General features: G+C 36.2%; 1 protein-coding gene and 1 non-coding gene across 2 annotated transcripts; one reads left to right on the forward strand and one right to left on the reverse strand.

The window, feature by feature from the left end:
• Positions 1 to 16190: 16190 nt before the first annotated feature.
• On the reverse strand, positions 16191 to 21366 carry LOC129283117 (matrix metalloproteinase-14-like). The gene is made up of 8 exons (XM_064095561.1): positions 21352 to 21366; positions 20873 to 20946; positions 20146 to 20360; positions 19530 to 19745; positions 18841 to 19122; positions 18567 to 18662; positions 17377 to 17541; positions 16191 to 16579 (listed from the first exon to the last, which is right to left on the reverse strand). Exons 1-8 carry the CDS (start codon positions 21364 to 21366, stop codon positions 16191 to 16193), a joined length of 1452 nt encoding a protein of 483 aa, XP_063951631.1.
• A 311-nt stretch (positions 21367 to 21677) lies between these two features.
• On the forward strand, positions 21678 to 21786 carry LOC129255184 (U6 spliceosomal RNA). Its single transcript, XR_008583876.2, has one exon. It is a non-coding gene; the product is annotated as a U6 spliceosomal RNA (small nuclear RNA).
• Positions 21787 to 25790: the final 4004 nt, after the last annotated feature.

A 25790-nucleotide genomic window follows, 5' to 3' on the forward strand; every position in this document is an offset into this window, starting at 1 on the left:
GAAGTGGGACTTAAGAAAAAGTAGAGGAAAAGAGAGAAAGTGGGAAGAAAAATTTGGGAATTTGTCCAGATTTTCATGTCAGAAAATACGTTAGTAACTCGCATATGCCCATTTTTACGCTGATGACAAGTATTGAACATTCTTGCGCTCAATGTTGTAATTATTTTCTCTCACCATGCTCACAATTTCCTGCTCTCGTTGCATCAATTAAAAACTTGTCCCGAATTAACATCCGCTCATTCAAGAAAGAAGAAAGAAAAATGAAAGAAAAAGGCAAATAGGAAGGGATGGAGGGAAAATGAGAAGGAAATAGAAAAAGTGAGAGAAGCAGAAGGGAGCGAAGAAACGAAGGGGAAAGGGGAGAAAGAGAAAATAGAGGGGGCTTATTGTTTCATAATAATATGGATACCATATACTGCAGTACTTAGTTATAAAACTTGTTTTACTCAGTAATGCTCACGCGTGATGATTAAAAGGATTTTCGACTATATAAAGGTGAACCGGGACGGGGCTTTCATTCTTTAACTTGGCTTGACTGACTCCTTTGTTCCCCCAAAAGAATTGTTAGGTTTGATAGTTAGCGTTTGCGTGAGCACCCACCAAAACTCTTAACAAAAGAAAAGAATAGTTTGTATAGCTGCTCCATTCTTGCTTTGTCGGCAAGTGATAATTAACTCGTTAAGTACCCATTCCACACACTACTTCATAGTAGCTTTCGAAAACATACTTTTACTAGGGTATGTGTTTAAACATTGAAGCTAAATGCGCTATAATTTTTTTAAATAGTTACATTATGTAAATAGCTTTGGTTGCTTTGCTCTGAAGCGCATTGAGCATCCAATCAAGATGGAAAGTGCGCTTTACAAATGCCATGTATTATTATTTTTAGCTGCCATATAACACTGAATTCTGTATTATACCAAGTTGCGACTTGGTTTTATCATTTCCAATTCATATAACAAAGTATATTTCTTCCTTCTTCTCATTTATTATTTCCACCACTTTCATCTCTTCCCAATTCGAATATCTACCAATGTAACTTAAAAACCGCAATAGAGTGCAGGTAATGTAATCAGATGTTTTAGCAAAAAGATAAATCTGTTCCATTTAGGTAAATTTATACTTTTTATAGGGTGAGGGTTTTAGAGACCCGATTTGAACCGAAATGAAAAGAACATCCTCATTTATTGTTGTTAACGCATCAACAAATTAACCCCCCCCCCCCATTTCTACGAACATCCTGTCATAAATTGGGAAGCGGATGTGATCAAAGGAGATCAACGGTGTGGGCGGGGAGCAAGACTCTACCAGACTGTTGACAATAACAAAAGAACCAAATAACAAATCGATGAGCACAACCAGTTTTGCTGGTGTTCGCTTTTTGCACGTCTACTTTGTATGATCTTGGTCATACTAGTATTCGTTTTCACGTACCTTTCATTCCCTTTATTAGGGTTTTATCAACCATGTCAACGAATTGACGATCCCAATATTGACCGCACGTTTGTTTTAACATAATGAGAATTCGCAAATGCCCTTGATATTCATAATTCTGTTTTATTTTAAGTTTGTCATTAATGTTTGTTAACATTCACTCTGTTAATAACTTGTCAATTTTGATTTACAAAAAAAATCATGTCTGCTTATTAATGTCTTTTGTCTATTTTAATTATTTTTTGTTGTTGATATGCCTTTCTTTCTTCTTTCCTGATTCCACCCTGTGCACCCCGTTAAAACTCAAGGAAGAATATTTCAAATGTTTTCTAGTTCTTACACTGTTCATAATAAGGAGATGGGATTAGGTGTAAAGTTCACGCTGAAGGGAGAGGAATGGGTACGTTTGGAGAGAAAAAAAAACTTATCACAAAAGATAAAGAATTGATCTCCATGACATTAAATCACAATTGTGTCCTATTTTTTTTTACAAGTTTGTATGATACATGTATGCCTCCCACGTAAGGCGTAAGGAAAATAAGTTTACCTAATGCATCAAATTAGATTAATTGATTAGATTCATTGCGGTAAATGAAAAACAATAAATTCGATGTTCCAGCAAGGGTGACCAGATTTCACAAAATTAAATACGGGACAATCGACAAAGCACTATGTACAATCGGATCGACCGAGCCAGGCCAAAAAATCAACAAAAAGGCTACACAATGTTAGACTTGTTAACAAAATATATTAAGAAAGGGGAAGGGAGGGTGAGCGGAAGAAACAAAAGAGAAAAAAAATGAGGAAACAAGAAATGAATTGAGAGGAAAGAAAAAAATAAGGAAAAATTAAAAGGAAAAAAGTTTGAATAAAAGGATGAAAGAAAGAATAAAAGACAGATAACAGTTTCCGTCATTACTTGAAATGAATAAAGAAAGAAAGAATTAATATAAAGGAAGGGAAGATGAATAAATGTGTGAAAGCAAAAACATAAGGAGAAAAAAGAGAAAAGTAAGAAAAATGGAGGAAAAGAGAAAGAAAGAAAGAAAAAGAATTCCTTCATTATTTGAAAGAAACAAAGACAGAAGAAAACATGAAGGAAGGAAGAAAGGAAAGAGGGAATAAGGGAAAAGAATTAAAAGGGAAAACAGAAATGAAAAAATGAAAGAAAAGAAAACACATAACATCTAAAAAAAAAAAAATCTAGAATAGATTCTGATCACGCTAGTTTAAAAATATAATGGTCTATCACAACATAACCAAAGTACATGCACATGTAAACATAATGCAATGTACGTACCCTAGGGTACCCGAGGATAAGTGCGGGCACGGCCAATATTATATAGCACGCAGGAAATTGCGGGCGCGGCTAAACACCCTAGGGGGCTCCCCTTGAATACCCTCGGTTAGACGCAAAAGCCCCCTAGGGTGTTTGCGTGCTCGGGCGTGACGTTTCCTGCGGCCGGCACTGTACTGTTACTCTTTCAGGTCATTTGGATTGCAAAGTTGAATGTAAAATGCACACTTTACTGCATGCTAATTAATAAAGTATGAAATACAAAGTGAAAAGAATTGTGAGCATCCCATCCATCCACTTATCTTAATCATAACTACAATAGTTCTGGCTTTTATCAATGTGTAATAAATAGGTCTACCCGAGTGAGAATGAGACAATACATGTATGTTTTTCAGATTGTCTCATTTCTTTCATATATGCCCAAATTTTAAATGCATTTATACTTCTTTTGTGAACGAAACAAGATTCATGTTTCATTATTGAAAAGATTCAAAAATTCTAAAACCATTAATCTCTCAAATTCATTCTTCCACAGCAAAACAAGATTCACTACCGTCAGATAAAGTTTAATATAAATTCACAGTAAACACTAAATTTGCAAATCGCAATTTATCTTATTGGATCATGATTTATGATTTTAATTCATTAGTTATATTAAAGGTCAAATCCACCCCAGAAAAATGTTGATTTGAATAAGTAGAGAAGAATCAAACTAGCATAACACTGAAAATTTCATCAAAATTGGATGTAAAATAAGAAAGTTATGACACTTTAAAGTTTCCCTTATTTTTCACAAAACAGTGATAGGCACAACTCAATGACATACAAATGAGACAGTCGATGATGTCCCTCACTGAGGCTCACTTACTTTTTCTTTGTTTTTTATTGAACAAAATATTTCATTTTTTACAGATTTGACAATAAGGACCAACTTGACTATAAAAACCATATAGATCTAGTATTAAAGTTTAAACAATGCTAATTCCACATGTTCAGGAATGAATTAATTGATATTTCACTTGACAATGTCATGAGGAGAAAATGAGAATATTTCTGGAAAGTGGCTTCACATGTCTCTTCCACGGAAATAAAACTAGGAAGGTCGTTGGTGGCGCCAATACAATTCACAACCTTAATTCAGCTCGTCGGTATTTTATAACTAGATTCTAGATTCATTGTCATGATTGTATGCACAATTCCCATGATTATTTGATAAAATACACTCTCACTCGTGCGAGGTTAGTATTAGTACAACCTCGCACCATGAACCGCGTTTGGCAGCGGATTTCTAACTAGTGGGTCGCACGTGCTGCGACTCCGCTTCTGGTGTCCACAACACACAACTTCTATGGCTTAATTTTTCTGTGCACAGCAACATGTAATGAACCCTTGAGTGGATAAAATATAGACGCCAATAAATGCAATAACTTAAAAAACATACATTTTAGATTATTTTTGCTGACGATAATATACTTTAGGTACCCGTCCTGACTCAGTCCGTACTAGCAGAGAGAAGCTCTGGATGAGACGACTTTGCACCACCCAACCTCATGGCCTGAACATCCAAGAGGGGAATGACTGATTATTCTTTCCTATCCACTTTCAATTTATATACATATAATTTTTCCCCTCAGCTCTTGAATAGTTACATTATAGTTTCTTCCTCTACTTTCCTCCCATATCTCATACAAGCTCAGCTCCAATTTTTCCTTCCTTATTCAGGCGATAAAATAATTATTATATATATATTTTTTTTTTTCTCCACTCACCTCTTTTAGATTTACCACATTTGCTTATTTACAAGTATACTATGGTTTCTTCATAATACACCCCCCCCCCTCTTCTATATTTGCTTTTACCTTTTAGGCAATTTGCTCCCTCTTTTTCACATATACAGTTTTTTTCTTCTTTTTTTTACTATATAGTCTTATGTTTTTTTTCTGTCACACCTAGCGGATTACAATATCAGTTACACCATATATGTATCTATATTTTTCATATACATTTCTTTTTTGGATATATTTATATACATATCACTTATAGATACATATTTACACTTACCTTCTTCTCTTAGTTTGTTTAATGCTTTATCATATATACTTATATGTCTTTTGCACATTATCAGTTGTTCCCCATTCTTTTCCTTTTTTCCCCCACTCTTAATAGTCTTATGCACCAGTTTATTATGCCTTTCTTTGTAAACCTGTTTGACCCACCTCTCACTAATTCTCTTGTTATTCATCCCTCTATCACTGTTTTGTTCCAGATCCTGTTTGATGTTGCCTGCCTCATTATCTTAATCCCTCTTGGCTTGAGGTCTTTTACTGGCCTTACTTACACTAACTTCCCTTTGTGTCTGCCTACTCCTTTTCTTTCATCCCCTTCACTAACCCAATTGGTCTTCTGTACTCACTAATGCCCCTTATGTCTCCTTGTTTCTAGTGTTGCTGTAGCTTGTTTGTGGTCTATATTATGGTTGTTCCACTTTATATGTTTGTCATTTTGCCTCCGACGAAGATTCTGCTAGGATCGAAAGCTTAGGCCCCTTTTTGACTTTCTGATAATATTTTTTGGAAAACATTCAGAGCGATGACAAATTAAACCAAAAAAAATCGAAAATTCTATGTGCCTTGAACGAAGCCAGCAGTGCTATCTTTCATTGGCGCAAATATTCACTACTGAATGATACGCGCCGTATATAAGCTAAATATAACAACATTTGTCAACAAACATGACATTGACAAATGTTCCAACAAACACGACAAAGACAAAGTCTTGCCGACTTCGTGCAACGCTTTGCATCGATTTACGTGTAAAATAGTTTTTGTGCCTAGTCTTTTCTATGTAGTGTCTTTGATATGAAGATAAATTGCGCGCCCTCTTTAGCTAATCAGACGAAAAATTTCGGAAAATACTAATAGATCTATGTGGGACCACTCATGGGTTCAATGCATCTCGGGTGCGAAGGATTCATATGCACATGGTGCACGCGAATCTTTCACACCCTTTTTACTAAAATAACTATGCCATTGCAGTTTACCTAAAGTTTCTAATTGTGCTATGACACTTACCGAACCATATGGATCGTTTGTTGACTTCTCTTTGCTGTTTTTTAAAGAAAAAAGAAGCATTTTCTCGTGATCTTCACGTAGATGCCGCCGGATAATCGTGGATATCAACTTTTGCCTAAAGAGGGCGCGCGATATTATTCACAAGACGTTTGTTTACGGTTCTGCAGCTTGTACTGCTAGCTGCATTTTAGACGCTTAGCATTATTTTCCTCTTTCTGTTTTTTTTTTTTTTTTTTTGCTGTCAAGCGGTATTTTCTATTGTAACGCCATCAGCAATGATGAAATGTAAAGAGTCGCCTTGAAATGAAGAAAAATTGTGTCACATTAATTCGTTAGTTTGTTTCCTATTTTTTTGCCCTTTTTCTTCTTCCTCATCTATGATCAAAGGTGAATACCTTTTTTTGATATCTGTTCTAAAAGCTGGACATTTTAAATATTTTGTTCAAATAAATAAATCAACAGGATAGTAATCAAAATGCGATAGAGCTGCCCGAGCTGAAAATTCTGATACAAGGACTTGAAAATAAAACATTCTGAGCACTTTTTATAACCATGATGAGGAGACCTATATATATATATATATATATATATGTATATGAAATAAGCTAACACGAAAAAAAGATGTTTTGGGGACTGTTAAATAAGAATTCATGAGTTGGATAGGTAACTATCTATTCTATTCTTGTTCGTTTTCTATTATTATTTGTGTGTTGTGTTTATTTTTCTTGAAGCACCAAAAGGTGGACATGTCCGATAAAATATATTAACGAAGTCATGCACCATTATTATCATAAGCTAACGGATCAAAATGCGAGCGTGAAACGTGAGCTTCTTTTTTTCTTAATTCAGTCTTAACGATACTTTTTCATCATATTTTAAAGGTGAATCTCATGATTCAAAATGATAAATGCTTGTCGCACGGGCAGAAATAGCGGGACCAACAGTTATTTTCAATATTCCGAACTGCATTCTGGACGTTGTATAAGCACCTTTGTATAACAATTAAAAGGGTAGGCCTATTTACCTTACAAATTATGCGAGCGCTGAACTTTAGGACATTTAAACCTCAACAAATAGACATTCTAAGCATTTTTAAAATATGAACAACATCATAACTGTCACTTACAAAAATGATGCCAGCGCGAAGCTCGCACTTATAATTTTTGATATTGATGACAGGACTGTATCTAAATGAAAAATAATGCGAGGGCATTTGCGCATAAGATTTAAATTTGGGATTTGAAAAGTCCGACAGATTACCTATACTTTTAAAAAAGGAATGACATCCAGAATTCAAGCGCAAAGCGCCAGTAGATTTATGTTGAAGTTAGACCTAGAACAGGGACGTTGAACCTTTATAATCATGAAAAAGATGGTATTTTTATAAATAAAACATGGAAGTCTAATTTTGTTTTAGTGTTAATATTCAGATCTTCAAACTTGACATTTTCCTATCCCCTTCATCATTCTATCTCTCTCTCTCTCCCTTTCCCCATTTCCGTTCTCCCTTCTTTTCTTCTCTCCCTTTCCCTTCCCTTTTTCGCTTTTCCTTTCCCTTCTTTTCTTTCCTTTCTCCCTCCCCTACTCTTTTCTCGCTCTTTCCATTTTTTCTTTCCCTCTCCCTTCCCCTCTTCCTTTCCTTTGTTTTCTTTCTATTTTATGGTCTCCTTTTCCCTCTCTCTCCTCTACCTTTCCCCCTCCCTTGATCTGTCTTTTCTTGTCTCTCTTTCCCTTTCCCGCCCCCTCCATTCCCTTTCTCGCTTTTCCTTTTCCTTTCCCTTCTTTTCTTTCCTTTCTCCCTCCCCTACTGTTTTCTCGCTCTTTCCATTTTTCTTTTCCCCTCCCTTTCCCTCTTCTTTCCCCTCTTCCTTTCCTTTGTTTTCTTTCTATTTTATGGTCTCCTTTTCCCTCTCTCTCCTCTACCTTTCCCCCTCCCCTTTTCCTTTCCCTTTCCCTCTCCTTTTTTGAGCAAACATTAGCACAAAAATCTTGCTTCCTACACACACACACACACAAACGCTCGCAATCTAACACACGTAATGCGAAACAATCGGGACATTATCATTTTGTTCATATATATATATATATATATATATGTATATTTTCTCAATGAACATTTTCATCTATTTAAAGCTTTGAAAATTAATAAACAACGATTCCAGAGGCGAAATCTCAATGATCATTAGGAAGGTACTTTACCCATTTTCATTTTATGTCATTGTGATTATTCCATACTAAGGCAACATATTTTGGATATAAAAATACGTGAAGGAAATGTTCCTCTTCTGTTTTATACTTTAACAGAAAACATTTTGTTCAACCAAATTATGATTTGTATTTCCAAGTTCCATGTAGCATTTTCATTGGAAAATCTCTTAAAGGTCAAGTGCACCCCAGAAAAAAAATGTTTGAATAAATAGAGAATTATGAAACAAGACTAACGCTGAAAACTTCATCAAAATCGGATGTAAAATAAGAAAGTTATGACATATTAAAGTTGCGCTTATTTATCACAAAACAGTTACATGCACAATTCATTGATATCTAAATGAGAGAGTCAATAATGTCACTCACTATTTCTCTTTTATTGTTCGAATTATACAATATTTCAATTCTCACGACTTTGACCAAATAGGACCCTCTTTAAGTATATACATGAGATGCAAACTGTTGATTTTTGGTACAATTTCCTATTATGCGCCGACGACTTGAATCGAGAATGTTCGATAGGAAAAATTCGCATTTCGATTTTTGTTTGCGTAATTTCCACCGCAGTATGAAGGATGACTAAGGACGGACCGAGCGAAGTATCCTGGTTGAGATTTGGAGGTAAGCGATAAAAACACCTTTATCAATAATTTTTAATTCATTTTTAAAATGAACTAAATCATACGATCAAGATTAACATAGTGGAAAAATATTGAAAGATTTGGCGTTTCATAGTCCCTCACATTCGTGTGATGAATGAAAACGTCAAAATGCACTATGAAATCACATGCGTTGTGCGAGGTTAGTATGGCAGTGTATCCTATTGCCGGACACCTTTATTTCAGTGCTTTAAAAATGACAACTAGAGGAAATACGACCAAGAAAAATTCACACCTGCTATTCCAAATATTATGAAAATTATGAATATGATAAAATTATTTGATATTTACCAACCACTTTTTTTGCATCGCACTTGCCGCATACCCCTCCACGAAAAACAATTATTTTCGTGCGCGACAAATTACATCATGATTCCGGACGCGCGCCGGACGGGTAAAGATATCCTTGATTATAATGATGTAAGAGCAAATTTGTGTGATTTTTTTCTTCTTATATCATATCATGAGTAAATTCTAAGTATTATTTGTTTTTTTTATATCGAATCTGAGCAGATGTTGGTAATAAATTTGTGTTTGATAAATTATTTTATTTTGTCTTGTTAGCTGCATGTTCCATGGCACTTTCAATAATAATAATATGCTCTCGTTCGTATTGTGACGCTCATCAAGTTCTATCGATGCGCTGCCGATCGACGGCTCTACTCACGGTAAACCTCGCGCACCTTGTTCATTGAATGAGTGGCGCACGGTAGACAGCTGGCAGCCGTCTGTTTCGAGGAGTTTTTTAACATTTTTTTTTTTAATTCTCCTCGTACACAGACGGCTCGCTAGCGTGCAGTCACCATTAGGGGACTTGCAATGCGAAATCCCCCCGTCGGGGCTCTTCAATTTTTGTCTTTAATGAATAAAAATTTTGAAAATTAACGCGACCAAAATGCAAATTAATATTCCCTCTTGGCATTAATTGCCCAAAAACGGAGAAAAATCAAGTTAAAAGGAACAAAAAAAGTGACTTACCTCGGCTGTCGCGCAAATTCACTTCCCCGTTTTATCCGATCATAAGTACATAAACATATGGCCATTGAGTCCCCTGTACAGATCGCGCTAGAACTTCGGTCTCTGTATTTGGTGAGTGAAGCCAACGGAGTTCAGCTGAACAACCAAAATAACAGAGACCGAAGCTTTTGGTCTAGGCGCACGGGTACCTTGTCCTTGAGAACTAGCCATCGACGATCACCCACAATACACCACACCTCATCATTCGATCGAAGGAGTGGACGAGATTGAAATTCGGCAAATCAGGCCCATATTTCCGTTAGAAAATATATCAATTGTTAATACAAAACTATGTTAGGCCTATATGGTATTTTAAGCATTTTCTGTCATTTTTAGAGATAATTAGGTAAAAGTTTGATTTTTTGCCTTGTTTTTGCAATCTTGTTCTATGTATTGCTCTGTGAAATTGAATTGCGGAAGTCTTACGGTACGAATTTGTTTTAGAACGCAGTAATATGCGCGTCCGGAATCATAATAGTGTCCGGTAATACAATACGTGATCGTGACTAGGCTATATACTAAGCTTGTAACCGATTTTGCAATCGGCAACCGATTCCATTCGATTTCACCACAATCGGCGATCACTTGCCGATCTTCGATCATGCCCCTTGAAGGAAAAAATCGAAAATAAAAAATCGGCGTAGATCTAGTTAAAGTGCGTGATCGTTCAGAACATATTCCAAGATTGTTTTAGAGGTGCTAGATATTTAGAGGTCGCATTATTCAGGGGAAAGACGCGGTATTATCTATGGCGATGTTTAAGAGGATAAATATCTTCTCTTCCAACTCATGGTGATAGCGGATGCCGCCGTGAATTTTTTAAAGGTCGTATTATCGACGGAGCTCAATGCGTTACTCTCTTACATCGTTCATGATGATATACATTCTATTTTCAACCTCGTGGTGATAGCGGACGCCGCCGTGAACTTTGGAAGGTCGTATAAAATACCGACGGAGCTCACTGCGCTACTCTCTTACCCACTTTATGATGATAGACATCTTCTCTTCAACCACGTGGTGATAGCGGACCCCGCCGTTTACTTTTAAAGCTCATGCTACTGACGGAGCTCATTGCGTTACTCTCTTACATCGTTTATGATGATATACATTTTATTTTCAACCTCGTGGTGATAGCGGATGCCGCCGTGAACTTTGAAAGGTCGTATTACCGACGGAGCTCACTGCGCTACTCTCTTACCCACTTCATGATGATAGACATCTTCTCTTCAACCACGTGGTGATAGCGGACCCTGCCGTTAACTTTTAAAGCTCATGCTAATGACGGAGCTCATTGCCTTACTCTCTTACATCGTTCATGATGATATAAATCTTCTCTTCAACCTCGTGGTGATAGCGGACCCCGCCATGAACTTTTAAAGATCGTACTATTGACGGAGCTCATTGTGTTACTCTCTTACATCGTTTATGATGATATACATTTTATTTTCAACCTCGTGGTGATAGCGGACCCCGCCGTGAACTTTTAAAGATCGTGCTACTGATAGAGCTCATTGCGTTAATCTCTTACATCGTTTATGATGATTACATCTTCTCAACCTCAAATTATTTTTCTTTGCAACTTCGTCGGGAGATGCTTCCTTTATATTTCTTCTTAGATATCAAAAGTTCATTTCTCAAGATAGTAATAAATTGATTTGAAAACGCTAGCTATCCAAAACATTTTAATAACATTTCAAATCATCGTGCGTGCTTGCGTCTTGTACATTTTAATTGCACTTGCGACTTTAAGATGATGCGTTGTACGAGATCAAGAGATCATTCCAATAATTCTGAATCGCTAGCACCTAAAAATACTTATAAAAGATGTCCCGCCGATCGTTCATTAACCTGTGATCTATGAGAAATATTTTCATTTTATTTTCCTTTGCGCCTTTGCTCGGAAGATGCGTCTTTCGTTTATCTTTCTAATAGTGACTTTAAGATGATGCGTCGTACGAGATCAAGAGATCATTCCAATAATTCTGAATCGCTAGCACCTAAAAATACTTATAAAAGATTTCCCGCCGATCGTTCATTAACCTGTGATCTATGAGAAATATTTTCATTTTTTTTTCCTTTGCGCCTTTTCACGGAAGATGCGTCTTTCGTTTATCTTTCTAATAAAAATCACTTGGTTTATTTTAAAGCAATAGCACCTCAAAACCCATTTAAAACATGTTCCAAACGATCGCGCATGTTAGCGACTTCCATTCCAATGCATTCGTCTTTGTGACTTTGTCAGGAAGATGCGCGCGACCGCGAACAAAATTTTGATGTATTCCTTTGTTTTTAAACATCGCCGATTCGATTTTCGATTCGATTTCGATTTTAGAAGCTTAACTGCCGATCCGATTTTCGATCTGATTTTTGATCCGATTTACAACATTACTATATACTAATTACTATACTAACCTCGCATGTTGTGCGAGTGATGTGGGACAAGACACAAAGTCGTATATGTGGGACCGAAGCTACGCCATTCGGTCTTGATAACCTTAATTTTCTACTGAAAATAACAAATAAGTTCAATAAAACCATACCAGCGCTTCGTGGAATACATTTCACAGTCGTATGTGTGAGAAGACACCTCCTGATGACAGAAAACATGACTAAAGCGGTGTTTGGTCCACTGGTCAGACGTCAGTGATGGCGACTCGGACTACGTCTACGCGGTACCGTACCGTACCGTATATCGATCCAATTCCAAGAGAAAAACAAATTACAAAATTTTAAAAATCGCAATATTTCCTTGAAATCACCCCTTTTATATGATTCGACAACATATTTTCCTGGAAGTTTTCCTTACTGAAAGGTAATGTAGAAGTAAAAAAAAAGAGTGGAAAAAATATGCAAACTGAGAAGTAGCAAAGAAAGTGAGCGAGTGCAGTGAACGAGCAAACAAAATTTCATAATTTTGGCTTAGTTTATTATGATAACATGGGCGGAATCCCAGGGGGACGCGTCCCCCCTACCCATAATAGTAGGGGGACACAATATCAAATGTCACCCTACTATTTTTGGTCTTTTGTGATGAAAAGAAATACATCATTTAAAATCGAATAAAACATGTATTTTGGACGAGATGACCTTCCTTTTTTGGTGATTACCTTTTTTTTTTTTTTTGCTTGTCAAATTTATTTTGGTCGAAATGACCTTACTTTTTGGATGATTACCTTTTTTTTTGCTTGTCAAATTTTCCAGCGCCTGGTCCCCCTACCTTTGGGGAGAGATTTCCGCCCGTGTTATGACATCTTTAAAATATATTTCTTTGTATTATTGAATGACATTTTTCTTGACCAATTAAGGCTATCCAAAATATTGAAAACTTCTCATAATTGCCTGTCAGTGGCAAACATAACCAAATGGGAACCAAAGCAAAACAGCATACACTAACGATGCAACACTTTTTTTTATCTGATACATTTACAATGAGGTTGATAAACGATTCGCCATTACGAAAAGGTTCCCTTAAAAAACTTTCCTTCCGGGCTTAAATTTTCTCTTCGTTTCATTTCAGGAAATTCTTCAACGCCATGTAAATCTAATTGAATTCATTCAATTTTATTTCGAATGACATTCCTAATAAAGGGGTACTCCAGGCCGAAAATATTGAGTAAAATTTACATAACAAAATGTTCAAATTTGATCAAAATCGGACAAGGAATTATGTCATTTTAAAGATCTGCATTATTTCGGCGAAACAGTTGTATGAATGTCGTCATGAATATTCATATTCATTAAGGTTGGCTGATGATGTCACATCCCCACTTTCCCTTTTCTTATGTTATCACATGGAATCGTAATTTTTTATATTGATATGTCTCCCCTATAACAAAAATAAGTTGCAGCAATAAATTATAATGTATTAAATCGATTTTCAAGCCCCTTTTTTAATTCTTGGAGGACCAAATTTGAATAAACATAATAAATTCCATGTAATAAATGTCATCCACCCACTTGTTCTACAAAAGAACAAGTGGAGGATGACATCATTTTAGTTTGCTCTTTGAATATTCATCATAGACATTCATAAAACTGTTTCTCCGAAATAATGAAAAGCTATAAAAATGTCTTAACCTTATTAGTCCGATTTCGATTAAATTTTCAGTGTTTTGTTTGTCTAATTTAATATCTGTTCAAACCACATTACTTTCAGCCTGGAGTAACCCTTTAATTTCCATGCAGGCATATGTATGTCAATCAAGGCGAATCATTGATCACTCTAAAATCATATCACCATATAGATGTAAATAAGTGTACGGTTAGAAATCCATGGTGCTGACACTTTTATACTGGGTAATAAACGAATAAGGAATTGATGAGTCGATGAGATATGAGACATGTCTAATTTGCGTAATTATTCATGATTTAACTGTATATTTTTATCTTGAACGTGTCTTATTTTCATGTTTAAAATATTGTAACGAATGCAAATTTCGATTCTATAATAATGAAGGTTCAACAAGTGACGAATAATTCGAATATTTATAGCTCGGCATCAGTAATTAGAGTGATTATTTTAAAACCTTCAACCAGACACTGAATAATTCGCACGTCAAAGCCAAACATGTGCCGAACATAACGTAAATAAACTATAACTTCTCAAAATCGAGATATCTTATGATTTTCGCTTCCTGATAATCATAACCATTAAGCATAAATTTTCATATCTAAAAGGATGGTTCCATGAATAATTGACGTCCGATCCCTATGTATACGAAACCTTTAACGATTTGTCTGTACTTTTTAAGCCATACGATTCTTTTTTTAATTATGGCGACTCGAGTATACAATTCATGAAGTATACGCAGTAAAAACGCTGTTTAATTTTGGTTTATACAATATTTTGGTTTTTACTATATGAACCTTACAGAAGTTGTTTAAACAGTTTAAACAAGTGATGACATCTTTAAAAAACAAAGTTCAATTTTTAACATTCAATTCTCAAGCATGGTTGTATTTAGATAACAGCGTTGTATATAATTTTATACAGCGTTTTTTTTTACTAAGGGATCGTCAAGGTTTCGTTATTTCATTGAATTGCTTTTTAGAGACTAGATAAATTCTATTTACGACTGTCTTACAAATTGACTTTGAGACAACAGTTATTGGATCATGATTTTTTATTTAAAAAAAAAAACAGTTTATAAAAAAATAAACGAGGCAGTACATCATAGTATACAAACCCGTAAGTATACATCATCATCATCATCATCATCATCATAATCGTCATCATCATCATCATAATCTTCGTCATCATCCTCATCATCATCGTCATCATCATCATCATCATCATCGTCATCATAATCATCATCATCGTTTTGTTTACATCCATCTGCTATTTGCGAGATCGATGTGAAATGGATTTTATGGCCATTATTTACACCCCCCCCTTCCAAAAAAATCAAGGATAAAATAAAAGCGTATAACGGGGAAAGTACAACAGAATAATAGCTCCATTCATGATTTTAAAAATAATAAAATAAATGTCAATTGATCACCGTTTTAGATAAATATTTTTGTTTATTGATTATATATTTCTAAATGCATAAAAAGTAGGATTTGTCATCAAAGGAAAAATCTTTGAATGTGCAACAAATTGAGAAAAAAATTCAAGTTCAAGAAATATGAATTATCATTTTCAATTTCCATCAGTTTTTCAACCTAGCTTTTCCCTTTCCCTTACAAAAATGGGTTCAGAGACCGTCTTTCAATCAATTACGTAACCGTGGAGTGATTTGGGAGAAAACATGAATTTGTTATCATGATTCTTCATCATCATAATTATGATGATGATTGTTATTATTATATTATTATTATTGTTATTATTATCATCATCATCATTATCACGATTACGTTAAAATCAAGCTAATGTATGCCCTATTAACCCGGAGGGGCCACTTCCAGTGACGAGTGGATACCATGCGCGACCATGGGGTCTCGAAAAGCACCCTAAACAAGTATTTTCCATATTCTGAAAATGCACCCTTAGCAAGTATTGGCGTGTGAAACCCTACCCTTAACAAGTATTGGAAACAAAACGATACTGTTGGCAAGTATTCCATGAATTGAACCCCTAAACAAGTACAGCGATATTTCAATTGTTATGTCACGAACGTCGGTCGTCGGTTTTACCGTTACCTACATCATTGGGTTTAGTACAGCCCCACTTCCCACACCTCACGCAAGTCGTACTCTAAACACGTAGTGTTGACTCTTGGTGCAAAAAGTACATCCTGTAGAAAACAAAATAGTCTTAATTTTTTATACCCTCGCAAATTTGACCCAAAACACGTAGCCTTCCTAGCGAAAATAGATACCCTTTTTTCATTATTTTAGTGTTTTTGACACCCTTATTACGTTACGTACGTAACGTGCCCTATTTTGAAAAAGACATACTTTTTACGTGTTTTTGGGGTCGCGCATGATATCCACTCGTCAATGTAAGCGGCCCCCCGGGCCTATTAATTCAAGCTTTTATCTTGCATCGATGGATTCATGATTTTACAAAGGAGAGCGTGGACGGACATCGGGCTGGCCGCACCCCATCCAGTACTCGGACAATGGCTTTGGATAACCATTAGCTGCTTTCATTTTATTATAGTTAAACCTCCAATATTCATTGTCTTTGAAGAAGTATGTCTTTCCGTTGAACCACTGCAGAGCAGCATCAATGTTGCTTGGAATTCCACCCCAATGCTGGCTGATATCGCTTGGTGCGCCCACGGTGAGGTTATGTGGGAAAAACTCTTGGAATGAAGCTCCTTTGAAAATGTAGATCTTCTGGTTTGCTTGGAGAGCTGCATCGGGTGCAGTAGGAAACCCGACGGGAGATGGACGGGGGAAGCCTTTCTCCAGCCTCCTATTGCCATTGAATCTCCATATTTTCTTACCTGAAATGAAAATAATTATTAAATGGTTGGGTCAATTAAAATGCATCAGAAGTCTTGGAATATACCTTTTTTTATCTTAGCTTAATCCCAATTTTAGTTGAAAAATGATTTTCGATCTGCAAATTTATTGAACTTGTGCTGTTATGATTTTTATCAGCGGTTAAGATTTTTCTAATTTTTATGCTTTCCTGCGAATATGAAAAATAATCGCCATAATTTAGCATCATTTTTTTTTACTTATACGATACCAACACATTGGCCGATTAATACTTTTGATGCCAAATCTGTAGACAACTCTGATTCAAATTTCTTTAGATTGTAAGGAGGAACCGAAGACCACTCTGCGATCGAAGACATATGGCATTTATCAGGGGAGTGTTTCATCAACCCTTATCGTCCGACAAGTTGTCAGATCTGACAACTTTCCTTGATTTCGATTGGCTGAGAAGCAATGTAACTATGGTAACTGTCGGATAAAACAGGACTTGTCTGATAAAACTTCTGACAAGTCCTTTCATGAAACGCTCCCCTGGAATGGTTCAAAATAACCGGCTTACCTCAAACTAACGAGTGATCACGTGATCGTGTAAATAACCCCCTTGATTTACATGCAGAAAAATCAAGTCCGACCGGGGATATTTCACAAAGGTCTGATTATAAAGTGATGTAAACGCCCAATAGTTCGAAATTAACCAAAATCTAAATATGACAAATGATTTTCGTTGGAAATGCTGGACATACAGGTCTTTTATGTTTGAAAATCACGGGATTTTGTTTTCTTCTATTCATTTTCTTACCTTTGAACATGTATGTCTTTTCTGTTTGATGAACAACAGCTTGGACACGGGAAGGCGCCCCTCTGAAAACTTGGCTGATATTTTTTGGATATCCTTCGTGGATTCCGGAACGATCCATGGCCCATACCAAGTGGCCCTTGAAGGCATAGAAGGCATCCATGCGAGCTGTGGTTGTATTCAAGAAGGGCATTTTGAAATTCACTGTGAAAACTGGTAACGAATATCACATGTTTCCAATATGAAAGCAACTACAGAAACACCTTGTTTACAAATTTGTTTTCAGGTCAGAATATCAAAAATGTTCAGCTTGCGCTTCGTGCTCGCAATATTCTGTTGGTGAGATATATATCTTTCTCATGAGCAATATTTTGTTGATGAGATATGAATATTTCTCATGAGTTACCGCAAACAATCCTAAACAGGTTCCTTTTCCCGTTTTCAGGCCAGTATAATACAAATTTCAGCCAGTGCTTCGCGCTTGCAGTAATTGTTTACTTAGACATGTTATAGATACGCATATATTTCACTCACCATTACAAAAATTACTCTGAGTGTTATTCTTTCAGGTCTAAATGCATAAAATATCAAACACTTTGATCTTGCCCTCGCATTATTTATTTAGGCGGCCGATCGGGGAAAATGTAGTTGATTTTTTTGTTTCACCCCCCCCCCCCCTCCCGTATTGGCGAGAGCTGGATGAGCCCCGGGAAGTAACAGAACTGATCATGAACTAGAAAGGGCTCACCCTTTACACTCCTATAGAATAGTTGGGCAAAAATGCCCAACTTTTAACCAAATATTGGCAACATACTGTCCACACAACTATTGGTTAAAATCTGCCCAAATTGGGTTATAAAAACTAATAATTGGATAATAAACTTGCTCAATTGGATAATAATTGCACAGAATACATATATATATATTTACCAACATAACCCTACACAGCGGACAGTGTGTTGCCCAACATTTAAAGTGTTAAATTCGGGACCCCCTCATAGAAAATCCTGCATGGCCACGGGCCTGATATAAACAGTGACGTCTGTTGGAAAAGAAATATCATAAAGATAGTGATACGCCGAGGACAAGAAGAAGGAGAAAAAGAAAAGGAAGAAGAGGAAAGAAGAGGAGAAGGGGGAATGAAAGAGTGAGGAGGTATATATAGAAAATAAAGAAAAAGTAAATCGCCTTACGATAAGTTGTAGCAGCATCCCATGGGATGTCGCAATCAGCAGGTATCACGCCCCCGCTGGTCCCCCGGTCAGTGCCAGTGACATTTGTTGGTCCACCTGATCATGATTTAAAAAAAACCCCATAATATTGTAACTGAAAAGATTATTGCCATAGAATGAGCTTGAAAAGCATTGGGTTATTTGGACCCCCCCCCCAAAAAAAAATGTTTTGAAGATGAAAAATAATCACACCAGATGAAATTGGCAGCGAGAGTGATGATAGTGATAATCTTACCATAGAGGCGTTGGATGGCATCTATATCATCCTGATGGAGCTGGAATTCATTGATGTTTGTTGGTAAGCGGTCATCTTTGTTATAGTATGCGTACATGAGAGCTGAGGTGACGTTAGAATGTTCAAGGCCCAAACTGTGACCGAATTCGTGGGCGGCTACGTAAAAGAGATTGACGATGTGGCCCGGTCTTTCGTCGCCGTCATCATCGACGACAAATGTTTCGTCTTCGTCGAAGTGGACGTATCCGATTTCTGGGGGTGCTGCATCAGCAAGAATTCCTCCTGTCGTGTTTTGGATAAAACATGAACGAAGAAGAATGTTATTTTGTTTTTACCTTATTAAATGCAACAGCTAGAGCGGGGAGCTTGAGAACGGTCCACAACTCTCCGATATCATAAGAAACTGATGGAGGAGTGTCAACAGAGAGGATCAGGGAACGAGGATATTTTTAATTGTCCATACTCCTTAAGCTACATATATATATTGCTTGCTTGTTCGATATTTTGGAGGCAATAAGCATCAATTTCAGAGTGAAATATTCTTCTCCTATCTATCTTTCCCTAGATAAGAGGGGCCTATCTACTTTATTCAACCCGATTCCTAGCTCTCCCAGTACCCTCCTTGATCTAATATTTATCATCTCACTTATCTGCTTATCATGCTTATCGATCTCTAGTAGTGATCTTACCGGGACCGTCAAAAATATGAAGGAAACCGTGTATCCCTCTTGCGAATTCGATGATGATGTCGGCAGATACTGATGTTGTCTCGGTAAACGTCAAGGGTGTGACATCGGCCCAGAGTTTAAAAGCTCTTTGAATAGCCTCCCTGGTCTCTGATTTGGAAAGATCGGGGGTGAAGTTCTTGAAGTAGTACGTCAAATCATTATTCGACCATTTTGAAACTGCAAAAGAATTTAACGAAAAAATGCGAATGATATTCAGTTGATAAAATTGATCAATAAGACAAGTTCTCAGATAGAAAAGTGGAAATCAGATTTCATTTTATCTAACTTTTTGATTATTTTCCAGAGTTAACCAAACTTACGTCGGTCATATTAAAATAAATAAACCATTACCAGATAGTTGCTGTATATTGCTGGTATTATTGGGAAGGGGGATGCTGATTAAGAATTTAAGCAGAGCATGAGATAAAGATGTTTATGTCGTGCACTGTAACCTTCTTTCATGAAGCCAAAGTGACGTCACATTTAGCATGTTGAGGTAGTCTTTGTATTGGGCCAGTTGATTCCAGTTTTTTTTTACCAATTATAAAAAATGAACGAATTTAACTGGTTACTTTACCTGGTTTAGAATAGCACGTGACACCCAGGGTACGCCACTTCTTACAATTTGCATTTCTCTTCATTCGACTCCTTGGATTAGTTCCCTGCTGGTGATAGCCCACCTGACCGGCAACCCCGATGTCGGCCACCCCGCACCTGTCGGCTTGGAGTTTATCTCGTGTCGCCTCGTCTAAAATACCCGTCCTCTTCAGGTTCGCATATTCTTGAAAGGATCTGTGAAATACAGATTATTATCGTTTTTATGAAATATCATTAATATCTTTATGATTATTATTATTGTTATTATTATTATTATTATTATTACTATTTTTATTATTATTATCATTATCATCATCATCATTATTTTCATTATTATTTTTATTATTATTTTCATCATCATCAGCATTTTTATTATTATTTCAAAATTTATTTCGTCGCCATATCTATAGAAATATAAACAAAGAAGAATGTGAATGATATACTAGAAAATTACATGATATCGTTATTCCTCAGCTAATAGTGATTAAATACATTTTAAAGAAAATACCTACATAATCGATTACAAACGATTACTGAATTTCCCTATGTAACTATATTCATAGATTAAAAAAAATATTATACGCTCTTCACTGTTACGAAACCATGCTGAACATTAAATAAACCTTTCATTTTGTTACAATATATATATATATTATGTATAATGATTTACAACCTAACTTGTTGTTGGAATGGACTTTACAACTTACGTGATCGCATCTTTAAGTAAGGCTGGCGAGTGTTGGGCGCCGGGCACAAGGTAGCCATATCTCGCTAGATATACCTGAATGACAAATTAAAAAAAATTAGAAAGAATAAAATATAAAATGTGATGGACGAGGAGTGTGGTTTGTGTTAGAACGTTGACTGAAGAGAATGATTTTGACCACAGTGTACTGAAAGACATGTATACAAAGTTTCAAGGGCCATAATTCAATCACAAAGACCAACAGCCCATAATATTGTGGGTGTCATAATTTTCCATACTTTCCAGCGTAACTTGATGATAAGGAAGAATCGGCCTAACGGGCTTTCGGACAAGCATGTCTTCTGTCTCATGGACTTTTGGTCAAGCGACCAGACAACGGAATGGTTTGACTTTGAAAACAAATACCTTTTTACGGAACAAAAAGGTAGACTGAAAACCTGTGCAGATATCATCGAACTTTAATACGAGGGAGAAACCTACACAATACAGACACATTATATGAGTTAACCAATTAGTGAAATAAAATATTGTCTAATTTATTCCAAATTAAAGTTACAGACATAAAAAAATAAAGTTATCTTATATGGTCGGTAATTATGTAAGCACACTCGAAACATTTAGGACAGCATAATACTAGTAGCTCCTTCGAGGAAAATGGTGAATGCTGCCACCTTGCGCCCAACATTTGACAAGCGTTAGTGCGTTTAGCAAACGTTTCTTTTTTTCGTGGTTAAAATGCATTAACTGTAAAATAACCGATATACAGAGAATTTTCTTTATATACCTTGCTATCACATGAAACATATGTCGACAAGAAATTGTTGACACATATTAAAATTGGAACGATACAGAGAAGATTAGCATGGCCCCTTGCACAAAGATGACACGCACAATCGTGAAGCGTTCCTAATTTTTTTTTATCTTTTCATAATTGTAAATTATTAATAACACATTTTACGTGGTTTTGGATAATTTTCTTTTAGCGCTTTGTTTTAAGATAATGTTCAAGTTTTTTTTCTCTCTCTCTTTATCTTTGAAAGTCATCTAACGGTGAACACTTTCAACAAAACCTCCATGCATGCATTATCATCGATTTAGAGAGAGGAATTGGGGTTTTGCAACATTGGCAAACTTCATTTTACATTATTATTAATTGATTATAGACTTTGTGACTAATGTCAGTGAATTAAAACAAAATCTATCGTGGGATTGATTTTTTATGATTTTTTGATGAGCTATGATTTAACACGTGAGTCAATGGGGGTCTGTAATACTCATGTGAGCCCTATAACGCGACTGCACTTCTACACTGTCGTTGCTATGGCTGAGCGTCGTCTGCTAGAAATCAGTGGTGAGAATGCTTCAAACAGTTTTATACAAAGTGATAGGTTATGTTTAACAACAGTTGTTAAGTATATAACTCGACATTTAGTGCATTTATCGATTACTATGCTGAAATAACGCTTTCAAATGCATATTCAATGCTTAATATCTTTCGTGCAGAAATGCGAGTTTCTACTGCCAATAGGAGATCAGATCTGGTTGGTTTCAGAGTGTGAAATGAAATAAGTAGGGATTTCAAACTGATAAATATCTTATAATTATCATCAAGGATTCCTATTTTTAATGTTTAGAGCACGCCGAGAAAGAAAGATGAACAAAACATTATTATACATAAACACTGTCTCAGTCAGATGTTATACATTATAGATCGCGCACTTGAATACTATTCACTTCGTTGAAAGCTACGGGGGGGGGGGGGGGCGGAGCTGAGTCGATACCTCATCCTCCTGGCTCGGTAAGCAGGGCGTGTGTGTATTTGAGTTTTGTCAGACGTGGATCAATCCGATATGATTAGTACGTCTGGGACCGACCTTTAACGTCACCATCCGAAAGACGTGACCGGGGCTCGAACCTCGAACCTCTGCATCAATTTGTAACTTCCCCACATAGCTTGGATTACAGGCGCACGCCACATCGCCCAGTTGAAGGTTTATATCTATATAGCACCCCCCCCCCTTCCTCCAACTTGTGAGTTATAATGAGAAAGAGAGGCGATATGAGCACGATAAATGCTACACTCTTTGTTTGTTATCAATATTATTTTATTTACTTTGTTTATTCTTATGCGAATACAAAGGTAATAAATCACTTCGAACAAAATTAAACACGTCAACAAGAATTTGTAACTCCACACAATACATATTTTAGCCCATTGATGGACATCAAACAAGTAGAGCTTGTAGCTGCAATACCATAGCCTATAGGAAGCGCACAAAATATGTGAATGGAACACTGTATTTTTACATTTAAATCGGAGGGGCGTCTAATGAGACGTTTTCTTTTTTTTTAACACGTTTAGTCAGATAAGGTATGCAATGCAAGGTATCAATCTCTTCAGGAGAACCCACTCTTTCTATTGAGACCAAAATATTAAACTTTTCTTCATTTGACCCTCAGTATAGGGCACATGAGAGTAATTCATCTGCGCGCAAAGCATGTCGGGCAGTTTGTTATCAATATTATTTTATTTACTTTGTTTATTCTTATGCGAATACAAAGGTAATAAATCACTTCGAACAAAATTAAACACGTTAACAAAAATTTGTAACTCCACACAATACATATTTTAGCCCATTGATGGACATCAAACAAGTAGAGCTTGTAGCTGCAATACCATAGCCTATAGGAAGCGCACAAAATATGTGAATGGAACACTGTATTTTTACATTTAAATGAGGGGCGTCTAATGAGACGTTTTCTTTTTTTTTAACACGTTTAGTCAGATAAGGTATTCAATGCAAGGTATCAATCTCTTCAGGAGAACCCACTCTTTCTTTTGAGACCAAAATATTAAACTTTTCTTCATTTGACCCTCAGTATAGGGCACATGAGAGTAATTCATCTGCGCGCAAAGCATGTCGGACAGGCGTATAAGTAAAGATCACATGACTTTATAGATTAAAATAATTCATTAAAAATAGACAAAGTGTTTGTATATCAAAATATAAATGATAGAAACAATGTCACGTTCATACTCTTTCATAATTAAGGCCTTTGGGGAGGCTAGACTGCATTTTTGTATTTCATTTTAATTATTATTACCCACAATGCAGTTCGGGGTTTTCTGGCGATGAACTGGCCGCGCGTTTCCGTTTTACACCCTGGCGAAGGCATTTTCCGCAAAAATAGCCACAAAGCGACTAGTGAAGAGTCTACACACGTCGCTGGTTGCAGCGTGCGACACAGGCGAGCCCAAGCCCCCGAAGCTACCGCCATTTTGTTTAATCCATTAGAAGCTAAAATAAGCCCTCATTAATATTAATTTCGTACGATGCTCCCTCGTCGACTGTGGTTTTGTACGTGTATTAGACAATACGCACATCAGCGCAATGACAAAGGTCAACTTGGCAAATTCATTAATGTATTCATTTTGTTACGCGCTCGTGACGCGAAGGATTCAGCGAATCAAGCAAGCGCAAATCTGAGACGATACATTGCGCTCAATAAAGTATCGATATCACAATCGATATCACTTAAAAACAAAGCATATTGTTTGTATTGTGTCTTATAGGCCTATAAAGGGAAGATGAAAAGAGTAGTATTCAAGTCGTGATTAGTTAAAGAGGTCTCATGTGCTTTTGCCATCCCCAAATTGTCACATGTTAAGATATACAGCAATCTTAGTTTTTAACAAATGTGAAGAATCAATATTAATTAATCAATATTAGGGGGGCCTACATTATACAAGCTCTGCTTTTCAGTTGGCCCTCCCTCCCTTTCAATCATTTATATTTCGATTTGATCATTGTCTATTGTAATTTTATAATGTTGTCAATTTTTGTATGTACTTCAATTGTGATTATATGTTACTTTGTCAATTGTATCATAATTGTAAATATGAAATTGAAAGTGGAAAATAAAATAATTTAATTGAATCTAGACTCTACATAGCCGGCAGAGGCCGCCGAACGGATCAAAGGGGGCTGTTGCACTGACCCAAAAGTCTTCTTTTTTTTTTCTAGGGGGGGGGGCGGGTGGGGGCAGAACATGGTTATTACAATTTGATGGTAATTTTCACTGGTTGAGTATGGTTACTGAAAAAAAATAACTGTCACCACTAATAGAGTACATTTCTTGTTACAAATTTCGAGAAGCAAAAAAAAAATCTTTTGTTCAAGGTATAATACGTAAGGGGCCGGCCCCCTCATGGATCCCCGTGCCTGTTTTCTTCATCTGGCGTCCGTTTCATAATGAATTACAGCTATTTAAACATCTCTGTTATTGTGATTACCGTGGTAACCTAGATTATGATTGGTTATAGCAGTTAACATCGTAGTTAACTACGATGGTAACGGGTATAACCAATCACAATTACCATACTTGTAACTCATGATGAAACGGGCCCCAGTTTATCATGTTTAATACGTTTCCTGTCCCCTCTATTCTCCAGCATTTCTTGCTCTGTTTTTACATTTAATAATTTTCCCACTCACGTTATTTTGGTGCCGCCTTTCTCCTACATATATTTCCTTCTTCTTTTCCCACTTGTTATCTGTCTCCTGGTTTTCATAAATCTCGTCTTATTTCTCTTCCACCCCTTTGTTCCTACTTCCCACCATTCGTGCTCTCTTACCCCCCCCCTCTAAATTATCTCTTCATATGTGCCCCTCCATTTCTTTCTCATCTCTTTTCAACCCCCTTCTCATCACTCTTTCTCTCTCTCGATCTCCATCTCATTTGAATTTTGCCAAATTTTGACAAATACTATATGAATACAAATGAAAGACATGAAGGCATTTTCTGGTTAGTTGTGAATTTTATTAATAGCCAGAAAAAATATCACATTATCAGAGGATTTAGCCTTACTTTTTTTCTTAAGCGTATGTTAATACTTTGAATCGAACGAAAATGTTTTT

Source organism: Lytechinus pictus, chromosome 2 (assembly GCF_037042905.1).
Source record: "Lytechinus pictus isolate F3 Inbred chromosome 2, Lp3.0, whole genome shotgun sequence".
Lineage (NCBI taxonomy): Eukaryota > Metazoa > Echinodermata > Echinoidea > Temnopleuroida > Toxopneustidae > Lytechinus > Lytechinus pictus.